Here is a 13,199-nt window from a genome sequence, read left to right on the forward strand (position 1 = left end):
GAGTGGGGTGGGCTGGGAGCCAGGGTCTATCCCCAGCTCTAGGGGCGGGTGGCTGGCAGGGGCTGGGGGTTGGTGGGGGGGGGGCACTAGTGCAGTCCAATCAGGCCTTTCTCATTCTGGGCACAGCTCCATCGATCCCTTCGTGTTTCATTCCCAGACGCTAGATCTGGCCCCGCATGGAAACGGCAAATTTGACATTTTAAAATCCAGATACTTAAAAGAATCAATAGGGACACAGGAAACCCGCCCCCCCACCCCCCGCCCCAGCAATCGATCTGCCTGACTGCGCAGACGCAGCCAGCCTGGAAATCTGTTACAGGCTGAGGGAGAGTGTGTGTGGAACAGGGTTTGTGTGTGTGAAAATAACCAGCCGGGGGCGAGACCTGAATGGGACCCACTGTAATTGGCTGGGGGGAAAATGATATTTTGGGAGTGAGGGGCACTGGCAGAGCTGGGGGGACCGAGGGCTGGGCTAGCAGGGGGCTGCGGGTCAGGAGTGAGGGGCCCAGCAGGCCTGGGGGGAGGGGAGCCCAGGGCTGGGAAAGCAGGGGCTGCGGGTCGGGAGTGAGGGGCACCAGCAGAGCTGGGGGTGGGGAGCCCAGGGCTCGGAGAGCAGGGGCTGCGGGTCAGGAGTGAGGGGCACCAGCAGAGCTGGGGGTGGGGAGCCCAGGGCTCGGAGAGCAGGGGCTGCGGGTCGGGAGTGAGGGGCAGAATCCAGCCCCCACATGCCTCCCCCCCCACCTGCTCCGTTCCCAGGCAGCGGCTCCTCGCTTGAAATCCCCCAGCCCAGCTGGGCTGCGCTCCGCCTGGCTCCACCCTTGGCTGCTCTCCGGGAGCCCCCCGGGGCGGCTGAGCTCGGAGCCAGCCAAGCGTTGGGCCGCGGCGCTGGAAGATTCTCGGCCGCGCTGCCCGTGGGACTTGCTGCGCAGACGCTGCTGTCATGGAATAAGACAGGCTGGGGGGGGGGGGGTTGGGGGGCATCCACTGCCCTGTCAGGCAGGCCGGAAACTCCCGCCCCGATGGACAGAGAGACCCAGACACTGAGGCCCCCAGGATCAAAGGATCCAACCCTCTGACTGGTCATCCCTGCCCCCCACTCAGGAGCCCCCCAAAGTGGTACCCCCTGTGCCCCCCCCGCCCCATGGCCCCCCCATACGCACAGCCTCCCTCTGCTCCCCGTGAGCAATCCCCAGCTCAGAGCTGGGCATGTTTGCAGAGCTCAGGGCCCAGCCCCCCAGGTTGTGGGGGGGGATTCGCCACTGCTGGGAGCTCAGGACTCTGACGCCCAGTTCCTGCCCTGCCTGAACTGGGAACCACGCCTGGGAGCCCTGACTCCCAGCCGGGCACAGCTCTCCGGCTCCCCCAGCTGCAGCCCAGCTGTGCCCTCGCTCTCCCCTAATGGCAGCACATGGGGCGGGCAGCCGAGTCCCGCTAATCCCTGTTCTCTGGTCCCCTGGCACCCGCCGCTCCGGCTCCCCTTGAATATTCATCTGCCCTTTACGTCTGCCCCCCACAAGGCAAAGCTTTTCAGCCCCCCCCACTCCATTCCCCCCCTCCATGCACCCCCAGGACCCCCACTCCATCCCCCTCCTGTTCCATGCCCCCCGGTGCCCCCCACGTCATCCACCCCTCCCCTGCTCTATCCACCCCACCCCGTCCATTCAGGGCCCTCCACCCCACCATGGCTCTTTAGCCCCCTGCTCACCCCAGGTTGAGCTGTGGTGAGAGAGAGACGCCTCCCCCCACCTTCCCCTCCTCTGCCGAGCTGGGCTCCGGCTAGTTCCCTGCCAGAGGGGTGGGTGGGGCCTGGTTTGAGGGGGGCACTGTGGGAGCAGCTGAGAGGCTGGGGGGGATGAGGGGGAGAGGTGGGGGGCGAGGGGTCAGGGACTAGCCCGTCGTCCAGCTGGAGGCACGGAGAGGGACCGTGTGCACCCCAAGGTCACACAACCAGCTGGGTGGCAGGGGTGGGCCTAGCACCCCAGGGACCTGCTCCCGATTCCGCTGTAACTAGACCCCCCCCCCGAGCCAGCTGGCCCTGCCTCCCCGCCCCCCTCACACCTTTGGGTTCCAGGCCCCGAGCCCCCAACCCCAGCGTCTGACTCCCCCCGGGCTCCGGAACTGCCGCCAGGTCCCACTGGGAGCCTGCGGGGGGGGGGTGAAATCAGAGAATTCGCACTGAAGGCTCCCGCCCGCCATGGGCGAAGGACGGATCCCATTTGCATGGGGCGAGCGGCAGGCGGCTAAGTCAACAGCGCAGGCCGAGGCTGGAGATTGGGCTGATTAATAATGAATTAGAGCAAATTGGCGGCCTGCTCCCTGCTAATCCATGTAAATAGAGGCGCTGCTGCCGCTGGCCTCGGCAAACAGGAGCCTGGGGGCCAGCGCAGCGGGACGGGGGGCGGGGAGCCATTGCTAGGAGCTGAGAGACCCTAGGAAATCCGCCGGCCGGGGCCACCGGGGGGGCTGATGGATTGATTGGCAGGGGACGCTGCCCAGGGCCCGATTCCCAGCCCAGCCGCATGTGAGGCTCAGTGGGAGCCGTCTGCCCCCCCACCCGCAATCGAGGGTGCTCAGCACTTTGCAGGATTGGGGCCCATATGGGGGGGGGGCATCGGGCCCACATGCCCCAGAGTCGCCTGGCATCCGAGATGGATCCTTCGCAGGATCAGGCCCCCAGGGGAGGGGTTCCTCACCCCATCTCCCAGCGTATCTCGCAGCCTGCCCCCTGGTACTGCTCGGTGGGGCTGGGACCCGGGGAGCCCGGGCCGGGCCCTTGGCTTGGGTAACTCTGCCCTGCTCCAGGCTCTAGCCAGGCAACGTCTGTCTGTCTGTCTGGGCCAGGCTGTCACGGACTGACAGGTGGTGCCCGCTCGTGGCCCCGTGCGGTCCGTGGGGGGGGTCTTTCAGTGCAACAGCCCTTCTCGGGGGGCCACTCTCTCCCGGGGTCAGGCCCCTCCACCTCCCTGAGCCTCAGCACGTCTGTCTGTGCCGTGGGCCCCTCAGGGAGTCCTCTCGCTCTGAACCCCCGGGGCCTCCTCACCCCCGAAGGGGACAATGCCCCCCCCACCCCGTTCTCTAGCCCAGAGCGACTCTCCCCCAGCGTAACACAGGAGGTTTATTGAGCGTTGAACCCAGCACAGGAAACTCTCAGGGCCTCAGGCCTGGCCTCCCCCAGCCCAGCACATCCCAGTCCCCCTGCACCCAGGTGGGCTCTGCCTGCTCCCCCTTTCCAGCCCCGAGCCCCCCTGCTTCCCAGCCGGGCCTCCGATACCCCTGGCCCCAAGCCCCCTCTGTCCATTGGCTTCTCTCCAGGGAAACAGGGTCACTGGGCCCCCTCTCCCCTCTTCTGTCCTCTGGCCCCTCTGGCTGGAGCCGACTGGTCAGGTCACCGGGGTCCTCTCCCCGCAGCCCATCGTCCTCCCACTGGCCAGAACCGGCTGCGACTCCTGAGCTGGGTCTCTGGGTCATCAGGTCACCGGTCACTGGGGTCTCCATCCTCCAGGCCATCGGCCGGGGTCCTGAGTCCCTCTCCGGTCCCGTGTCCCAACAAACTCCCTCTCCCCTCCCCTCGTTAACCAGTGACACCCGGGGGCACTGAGTCCCACCCCCCCTGGAAACCCAAACACACACAGCCCGCTCCAGCCCCCGGCCCCACTGGGCCCTCTCTCAAACTCCGCCTGCCCGTCCCACTGGCTGGGACCTCACCCCCTGCCTCCGGCCGGTGCGCAGCACAGGGACGCGGGACCGGCTCTGCCCCTCACCCAGACCCTGGGCGAGTCACTTCCCCTCGCTGTGCGTGTGCAGCACAATGGAGCCCGAGTGTGGCCCCTCCAGACACCTGCGATTCCCCGGGACGCTCAGCCAGACGGTGACACGCAGGGTTCATTAGAGGACAGGATCCCAGCCCCAAGCAGGGCTTGTAGGTACAACCAGGACCCCTCAGCCGGGTCCCTTGGGGGGGCAGGGAGCTTAGCCCCAGCCTTGGGGTTCCCTCCATTCCCCCAGACCACTCCAAACTGAAACCCCCTCCAGCCGACTCACCCAGCCTCCCCCCTCCTCTCCCTTTGTCCGGGCAAAGGTGTCACCTGGCCCCACCCCCCTCCTGGCTCAGGTACCGTCTCCCCTCCCCCATGCAGACAGCCCCAGGTCAGTCCTGCCCGCTCCTGCTCCGCCACACCTGGGGGCAGATGGAGAGTGGCGGGGGGGGGGGGGGGGCGCCATGCTGGCTTCACTCTCGAAGGCAAGGAGCTCCATCTGCTGTTTCCCCGCTGCAGCGGAGGCTGGGGATTCCCACGGGCCCCGCGGGGCGGATGGCTCCCGGAGCCGGGGACAGCGTGCGGGAGCCCCGTGGTTAGAGGTCAGGTGCAGGGGCGCCCCAGCACACGGCCCCACGAGACCAGGGCAGGGCTCAGGGCCCCGGGGTGGGAGGAAACGAACCTCACGGGCTTAGAGCCAGGTCGGAGCTGGGGTCGGCAGCGAACCTGGGCCCCGAGCGGGGTGGGAGGGACATGCTGGCCCCACAGCTCAGGCCCTGGGGCAGGGCTGCAGCGCCTAGCGAGGAGTGAGGGTCAGGAGTCTTTCTGTCTTTCCACCAGACATTTCCAGGGGGCCTCACTGACGCCCTCTCCGCTCCCCGCAGACCCCCGGGGCAGCAGAGGCTGCTGGGGAGGCCGGTGCCCTTTGACCAGTGGGTGTTAGGTGCAGCCAGAATCCAGCCCTCGCCAAGCCCCACTGAGTCAGCGCCCGGACTCGTGGGACTTGGGCAAAGTCTAACCCGGCGTGGGGAGCAGGGGACCAAAGTCCTGGTGGCCCAGCCCCCTCCGCGCCCTGCAGCCTGCGGCCGGGGGCCCGTGCAGAGAGGTACGTGATCCCAGCTGCAGGGTGGCTCTGGGATGGGGCCGGGGGTTGTGTGTGGGGCGGGTGGATTCTGCTCACTGTCCCGGTTCTCCTGGCCTTAGCAGGCTCTGGGTGCCCCCGTCCCAGCTCACGCTGGCCCTGGCTCCAGAGCAGTGGGGGACATCTAGGTGTCTCCACGCCCCTGCCCTGCCGGCCCCAATCCCGGGTGGGACGAGGGCTCCCGGGGACCTGGGGGGTGGAGAGGGACCTGGTCTGGTGACTGCGAACGCCGGGGCACTGAGCACACCTGGATGGGGGGGCAGGGGGCATCTCTAGTTACTGTGCTGGGGGGCCAGGTGTCCGGCTAGGGAGGGAGTCCAGGGCACAGAGCCACGGGGCTGTTCTGTCTTCCCCCCCTGTCTCCCCTCTCGGCACAGGCAAAGGGGGGCAGCTGTGTAACAAGGGAGGAGGGAGTTTTGCCCCCACCCCCCGTGCTGTGCAATGATCTGTCCCCCCCCATCCTCTAGGGTGACAGGACACCTGCAGAACTGCCAGCAGCCAGCGGGGGGCATCGCAGCGGGGTGATGTCCCACCCCCCCAGCCCGGCATTGGAGCCCATGTGAGCCAACCCCCCCTCCACTCCTCCTGCCCGATGGCCAAGCGGCTCCTGGTGACCTACGCCCTGTGGGCGCTGGGGGGCCCCGTCGGGCTGCACCACGTCTACCTGGGCCGGGACAGCCACGCCCTGCTGTGGATGCTCACGCTGGGGGGCTTCGGGGTGGGCTGGCTCTGGGAGTTCTGGCACCTCCCCGGCTGGGTGGCACGAGCCAATGACGCTCGGGAGTCGCAGCCCCGCGGCCCGGAGCCCCCGGCCCTCAGCCCCGTGCGCTTCTTCGGCCAGGTCCTGGTGGGGATCTACTTCGGGCTGGTGGCGCTGATCGGCCTCTCCTCCCTGGCTGGCTTCTACCTGCTGGCCCTGCCGCTGGCCGTGGGCCTGGGGGTGCACGTGGTGGCCAGCGTGGGCGACCAGACCTCAGATCTCAGGAGCACCCTGGTGGCGGCCTTCCTCACCTCCCCCGTCTTCTACGGCCGCGCCCTGGCCATCCTGCCCGTCAGCCTGACGGCCAGCGTGACCGCCCAGCAGTGCCGGCGCTACAAACCCTGCCGGGGCCCCCGCGAGACGCTGCGCGCCCGGCTGTACCACCTGGGCCTGGCCTACCTGGCTTTCACCACCCCGCTGGCCTACTGCGCCTTCTGCAACACAGCCGCCACCGCCCGCTCCCTGGCCGACGCCATTGGCGCTGCTTTGGGGTGGCTCCGTTTCTTCCCGACCCTGGGCAGCTTCCTGGAGCAGCTCCTCCTCCTGCCCTACCGCGCCTGGAGGCTGCTGACGGAGGGCGCAGGCTTCGGGGCCGGCTCCTTCCAGGAGTGGGAGAAGGTCTATGAGTTTGTGCAGAGCTTCCAGAGTGAGCGGCAGCAGCTGGCGTACAAGGTGGGGGGCTGCTGGCTCCAGGGGGGAGCAGGGAGGGTGTCCGCGGGGACGCCAGGTCACAGCACGAGGGTGCGGACTAGCGTTAACATGGACAAAGGAGAAGTGTAAGAGCGGGGGTGGGGGCTAGTGATTGGAGCCAGGACTCCTGGGTTCTATTCCTCGCTCTGTGCTGGGGGTTAATGGTTAGAGCAGTGGGGAAAGCGGGGGCCACGGCTCTTGGGATCCATCCCCAGCTCTGTTTGGGAGGGAAACCAGGGGACCTGAGGGGGCAGCGGCTTCCAGTCTGGTTTGCATGAAGCTGGTGGGGGTGGGAGTCGTTCAACACTCACGTTCCAGGGGGAGCAAACGCACGTGAATGGAAGCACGTGGCTTCCCGAACCTTCGGGGCCACCTCGAGCACTAGCGCCCCCTAGGGGCTGCGCTGCTCCCAGCGGGCTCACGTGACCGCCTCCTGCAGGGGAACTCCTGCACTGCCCATCCTTTGCCAAGGCCCAGTCTCCAGGCAGGATGCACTTCCTGGGTCTCCAGTGTCCCCAGTCTGGATCCATCTCCCCTCCCAATCCCCTAGGGGGAAGGCCCCAGAGCTGGGAGACCCACTGCATCCCTCCCCTGCTGCCAGTCCAGTGGGGTCATTTCTCTTTGCAACCCCTCAGGTCTTGGGCCTCCGGGACGGCGCCCCCGTGGAGGAGATTCACAAGAGTTACCGGGAGCTGGTGAAACTTTGGCACCCGGATCACAACCGCCACCGGGCGGAGGAGGCCGAGAGACGGTTCATCGAGGTGCAGGCCGCCTACGAGAGCCTCATGCAGTCGAGAAAAGCCAAGCCTGCATGACGGGCAGCAGCCTTTGTGGGGGAGGCCAAGCTGCCGTGCCCCTCCCACAGCTTTGCAATAGAGTCCTTGGAGAATGTGCCTGCTTCCTCCACCCAGCCCCCCAGCACTTCTTGGGGAGGGGCAGGAGAACCGGGAAGTGAAACTCAGCAGGCTGGGTTTGCTCTCACAAGCAGAGTGAAATGCAAAACAGCGACCCAGGTGCAAAGGGAAACGGTCTGGCTGAGCAGCAGTAACCTCAGCTGTTCCCCTCAATCCTGACCTTGCGGCAGGGACGGACAGGGCACCGGGCTGGCACATTGCACAGGGCAGCAAGGGAGAGGCTTTCAGGTGTGCTGCTTTCCCCTTCCTGAGGGGGCAGGTGGCTCTCTGGATGGCAACTCGTTGCCTGTGAGAAGGGGACTGGCCACCAGCCCTCCTGGGTGCTGTTCCTAGCTCTGCTGCTGAGTCATCGCGTGACGTGGTGCCAGCCATGTCTCCTCTCCGTGAGCAAGGGGCCTAGTGCCTGGTCCCCAGGTGGGGTTTGAGGTGACTGGTTTCAAAGTGCTTTGAGATCCAGGCATGGAAGGTGGCCGAGATGGGCTGGGGCTCATCAGAAACCAGGGACGGGGGACAAATGATCAGAAGAGCCTCAATGAAATGGCCAAAAGTGCTCAGGACCCTGTCGCTCCCATTGAGAACAATGGACGGTGGGTCGGGCCCAGGGCGTGTTATAAAACAGGGTTTTTCCCTTGTCATTTCTGACGGCTGTCGTGTAGCCTAGTGGCTGGAGCACTGGCATGGGAGCCAGGAACATGGGTCTAGTCCTTGCTCTGCCACTGAACCTCTCGGGAAAGTCGCTTGATCTCTGTTTCCCTTCCACTCTGTGTCTGTCCTGTCTGTTTAGACTGCACGCGCTTCAGGGCAGGGACTGGCCATGCTGCATTTCGCTGCTGACCCCGCTCCCCGCTGAGCTCCAGCACAGTCAGGGCCAGCCCCGTGGCTCGCACGTAGGGGTGGAGTTGCATCAGCAAAGTTTTCTAACTGGCTGGGCAAACATGCCCCTGGTTTTGATTTACCAGCCGCTCCTGGGCCCTTCTGAACTGATCCAACAGGCCAGGGTCCATGTGCAGCCGGATCCAACGAGCGGCCCCCACGCATGGCGGGGCCAAGGACCGACAGCGTCACGTCGCTGCCAGCTGCCATTGGACCAAACTCGGCGGTGGCCTGGGGGCTCTGCACTTCGCTGCCACGAGCTCTGCAGCCGATGTGGAGGGCGGGGACTGGCTTTGACCCTGCGTTTGGCCAGCACCGAGCTCTGCTCTGGGCTGGGCCCGCCGGCCGTTTGTCCTACAAATAAACAGCACCAGCGAAGCGCTTGGGGTCGAATGTGGGAACGGTACCTTGGTTTTTGACGTCGTTGTGATGCCCTGGGCGCCCAGTAGGTGTCGGCATCAGGCTGCAGGTGGAAAGAGGAGACCCAAAGATCCCGGCCAGAGAAGGCAGCAGGAGCGTGGGGCTTGGGGTGGCCTGTGCTGTGATGCGTCTAGGGCCAGGCTGGGTCAGACGTTCTGGGAAGGGGTGGTGGGCTCCAGGGGATGGAGCCTTTGGCTGCTGGGTCACTGGTTCCCATCCAGCCTGGGACAGGAAGGGCCTGCTGTGGTCCAGATCTGGCAGCGTCGGGGAGGGCGGGGGTGGGGCCCCGTGGGTGGAAAATCTGGGCAGAACGTGGCACTGCGGATGCTATTTGGGATGTGGGACCCTGGCGTTGACAGAACAGAGACTCCAGAGCCAAAGCTGCCCAGATGGGGCCTGGGTGGGGACCAGGCCCTCTGCATGGGACATGGAGAAGGGTGGCCAGCAACCCCCGAGCCAAGAGACCCCCATGGGAGTAGGCATCATGCATGGGACAGGCTGGGACCCTGGAGGTGGGGAAGCAGTGACCCCAGGGCCCCCAGACTCCAGGGCCCCCCAGACCAGTGACCCCAAAGCCCAGGGCACCCGGATTAGTGACCCCTGATCCCCCTGGACAAATGACCCCAGAGCCCCCCAGGACCAGTGACCCCAGACTCCAGGGCCCCCCAGACCAGTGACCCCAGAGCCCAGGGGCACCCAGATTAGTGACCCCAGAGCCCCCCTGGACCAGTGACCCCAGAGCCCAGGGGCACCCAGATTAGTGACCCCAGAGCCCCCCAGGACCAGTGACCCCAGAGCCCCCTCGGACCAGTGACCCTTGAGTCCCCTGCAGCCGCCCCCACCGGCTCCAGCCTTGGCACATCGATGCTGAGGCCAGCTCCCAGCTTCGGCACTTTCCGGAACCAGCTCGTCTCTTTCCGACAGATCCGCGGCGGCGGCTTCGGCAATTTCCGGCTCAGCTCGGCTCCCCCGCCCCGCCCCTCGGCGTTAGCCGGCGAGAAAAGGGGGTGGAGCTAGGTATCTCCTGGACGCTGTTGGATTGGTCCTCGACCGTCTCTAGCCACGCCCCTCTCCTGGGGCGTCCTCGCTACCCGTATTGGCTCGAGCGCTCTGCTCGCCCATTGGCTGCAGCGCGCAGGCGGCTCCGCGAGGGAGCCTCTCCTTGTCCTATTGGCCGGTGGCACTAGGATCGGCCCCTCGCCGCTCCTTATTGGCTTGCGGCGCTCGGTGTCCCGTGCCGCCATTGGTTGGCCTCGCTGTCCGCGCGCTGGTTTTCCGTCTCTAGCGCTCGCCATTGGCTGGGTGGCTCCCGAGCCCTTTTCCCGTTGGTTGGTTGGGCTCGAAGGCTCTTGCCGGGGTCGGTGCGGGCCCCGGCCCCGCCCCCCCTTCCCCGGTGCCTGGCAGCGGCGGCCTGAGGAGACGGTGAGGGGGGTTGTGGCGGCGGCGGCGGCGTCTGGCTCCCTGCGCGCGCGGCCAGGGCCCGCCCCAGCCCCAGCCTCGGGCACGGCGCCGGCGGGGGTGAGGGGAGCAGCGCGGGCCCGGCGGAGGCGGGTGAGTGCGGGGGGTGGAAGAGCAGTGAGGGGGCGGGGGCAATAAGGGGTAATGCCTGTGGGGGCCCTGCGGGGGGCTCTGGGAAGGAAGGTGGACGGGGGCTGGTGGGCCCAGGGGTTGGGGAGCTGCGGGGCAGAGAGCTGAGGGGAGGGGGCGATGTGGGGGGGAGCAGGCGGAGCAGTGAGGGGGGTGGGGGCAATAAGGGGTAACGCCTGTGGGGGTCCCCTGAGGGGGGCTCTGAGAAGGAAGGTGGAAGGGGGCTGGTGGGCCCAGGGGGCTGGGGAGCTGCGGGGGCAGAGAGCTGAGGGGGTGGGGGAGTGAAGGGAGGGGGCGATGGGGGGAGCAGGCGGAGCGGTGCGGGGGGGCGGTCTGGGGCGGTCTCTGATAGAGCAGCGAGCGGGGACACGGGGGGTGACACAGCGAGGAGTTGGGGCGAATGGCTGAACGGGGGTGATGAGGGAGATGTACAAGAGCAGGCTGGAGAACATAAAAGGGGAGATCACTGGTGTCAGCTGTGTCAGGGCGAAGGACTCGTGATTTGTACTGCACAGGGGCACACACGCAGCCAAGTGTCCTGCTCCCCTCATCATCCTGCTCCCTGTGTCTGTATATTACACCCACTGGTTACATCCCAGCCTGTAAACTCTTTGGGGGTCTTGTGTTTATACAACAACTACTTCAATGGGGTCCTGATCCCCCCTGGGGGCTGCAGGCGTTACTATCCTGCAAGTAACAAATGATGACTGGGAATGAGGCAGCAGGAATATGTCTGAAGACAGGCAGGTAACACTGTGATTCGGTGCTCGGAATCTGCAGGTTTTTGGCATGGCTTCCCTGACTATTCAAACATTTAACATGTAACATTTAATAAAGAATCTGTTGGGCGGCTGTGTGTGTGGGGGGGGAATGTTTTACAGGTTGGTTTAGTAACTTTTAGCACTGGCTGTAAAATGTTGTGGTTTTGATAGAAAACTTCAACAAAATCAAAATGTTTTGGTTTTGTCTAAATTTACAGCTGAAAAAATGAAGTTTTCAGTTTTCTGATGAAAAATTGTTTAGTCGGAAAACAGAAAACTCTTCTTTTCCAATATAAATATTTTGTTCAAGGAAATCATACTTTCCACTAAAATTTTTGTTTAGACAAAAACTCAATTTTGATGGAAAACATTTGACACAATCCACACAGAAGTAATACATATCTGTCAGCTAATTTGTCCTGCATCACAAATGTACAGCGGTAGTGGTGGTGGCTGGAGCCACTGTAGTTAAGGGTTTGCCAGCATATACTTCTGTTTTTGAGGGAGAGTTGATTTGTGTATTGAGTTGTAGATTACTTTTCAAGTAGCTTTCAATTATTTTATGATTTTGCTGAATAACTGCAGTATAGTCCCTAAGCAAAAGGGGCTAATTAGATTCAAGACAAAGGAAGTGGTGACCTGCAAGGAGTGAGAATAGACATGTTTTTTATAAAATTTTTATTAATACAAAGAAGGTGTGAGATTTTTTTAAATCTGCTTGTTTTTAAGTTTAAAATATCAAGTACTGTCTGTTGGATGACTCTTTGATAGACTTGGACCACTCAAACTGATATCACAAGAGCCAGGAGAGTGAAAGCTGAGCAACTGAGAGAAAGGAACTTTAAGTGGGACTTCTTAAAATTCATTGTTTGTTTGTTGTTAACCCCTATGTAATTTAGGAGATCTTAAAGATTCAACACCTTTGCCCCTTCAGTTAAGGCATGAGCTCTAACAGCATACATTTTCTGAGACTTCCAGTAAGTCCTTTTTGCATGTCTTCCATGAATTTCTTTTCTTCTGATGCTATCTGAACTTTTTAAAAGAATTTTTTTTACAGATTATGTTGAAAGACTAGCCAGAAAGACACCAGCTCATTTAAAAAAAAAATCCTTCTATAGATCAATGTCGAACAAAAATCTTATTTTTGTGTCTTTCAGACCCAGAAAGCTATTTGAAAGTAATCGTGGTGGTTTAACAAACAAAAGAGAGAAACTCGTGTGTGTCTATTTGAACAAGCTGCATCTAAAGAGCAAACAGCTCATATCCATTATTACTTCTTGGGGGACAGTCTTGAAATTTATTTAATGTTTTCAAAGTGCTTTGAGATCTTTAATGGAAGGTTTTATAGAATGAAGAGTAAAGAAATATCTGCTAGTCTCTGCTCCCTTTACTCAACTCCTCCTTATCTATTCTTGTCTCCTCTTCTCACATGAATATGCAATGTCTTTGTCTCCTCTCATGTGGCCAAATTGTTTTTCCGGCCAAGCTGGGCTGGATGCAGGCCCATCCAGAATGGCTGGTAGAGCATGAGGGTCTCTTTCTGTACAGGGCCTGATTACACTGTCTGTGTGGCACACATACCTCCCTCAGGACCAAAGAGCTTGGAACGAAACAGTTGAAGACCAGAGTAATACTCAGCACTTTACACCAATACAAACACTTTGCAACAGATGTGAATTATCCCCACATTACAGTAGGCGCATGGAAGTGAAGTGACTTTCCCAAGGCCACACAGCACATTAGTGGTAGCGCTGGGATTGGAATTTGGGAGTTCTTGCTTCCAGTTCTGTGACTAGTCACTAGACTACAGCATTTTTTTTTTAAATATTGAAAGTCTTATAAGAACAATCCTGCATTGAATGGTATCCATTCACTATACAGTTGTGTAAAACACGGTATAATCTGGCATTAACTAATGCAGTCTGCTGGTGGGTGGTGTGGTGGTCTGAAATTTGTGGAAAAGTAAAATGGTTGTCTTTTGCTTTTTACCTCTGTATACTGCATCTACATGTGCACACATGTTGTGTGTTTGTGCAACAAATAATCAGTGTGTTCTGAGCAGTGTTTGCATTTTCACTTCTCTAAGGTGCAAGACCATATAAAACTAGATTGTAAGAGGTATGTATGTTCTAGAATATGTAATGCTTAGCTTGTGCTCGTCATAATGCTTTAATTGAAAAAACAATACAGGTGTGGATTTAAGGAGACTATAGACAGTGACATCTCTGTTTAAATATTCAGTTCATTCTTGTACAGAATAATGAACTGGTTAGAGCAAGATATGTTCGATTTGGAAAA

The 13,199-nt window shown here is 61.3% G+C and overlaps 2 protein-coding genes across 5 annotated transcripts in view; both read left to right on the plus strand.

Annotated features, from left to right (window-relative positions):
- The first annotated feature begins 4,776 nt into the window (after positions 1–4,776).
- Positions 4,777–7,874, plus strand: DNAJC22 (DnaJ heat shock protein family (Hsp40) member C22). Its single transcript, XM_039513796.1, has 3 exons — positions 4,777–4,860; positions 5,364–6,328; positions 6,982–7,874. The coding sequence occupies exons 2-3, from the start codon at positions 5,489–5,491 to the stop codon at positions 7,159–7,161; spliced, it is 1,020 nt and encodes a 339-aa protein (XP_039369730.1). The 5' UTR covers positions 4,777–4,860; positions 5,364–5,488; the 3' UTR covers positions 7,162–7,874.
- A 1,984-nt stretch (positions 7,875–9,858) lies between these two features.
- The window catches only part of SPATS2 (spermatogenesis associated serine rich 2), a 39,710-nt gene continuing 36,369 nt past the window's right edge, over positions 9,859–13,199 (plus strand). The window contains exon 1 of one of the 4 annotated variants that reach the window (XM_039514411.1): positions 9,859–9,975. The gene's annotated coding sequence lies outside the window, so the exon portion shown is untranslated. Of the gene's footprint in view, positions 10,105–13,199 lie in introns of all 4 variants that reach the window. The other 3 variants (XM_039514413.1, XM_039514412.1, XM_039514410.1) reach the window with 3 other exon arrangements.

This window comes from Mauremys reevesii, linkage group 25 (assembly GCF_016161935.1).
Source record: "Mauremys reevesii isolate NIE-2019 linkage group 25, ASM1616193v1, whole genome shotgun sequence".
Lineage (NCBI taxonomy): Eukaryota > Metazoa > Chordata > Testudines > Geoemydidae > Mauremys > Mauremys reevesii.

Excerpts from the sequence above, each read along its gene's own strand:
- DNAJC22 (XM_039513796.1), top strand. The coding sequence starts at position 5,489 with ATGGCCAAGCGGCTCCTGGTGACCTACGCCCTGTGGGCGCTGGGGGGC. Across the intron at positions 6,329-6,981 it reads GGCAGCAGCTGGCGTACAAG|GTCTTGGGCCTCCGGGACGG; the intron begins GTGGGGGGCTGC and ends GCAACCCCTCAG.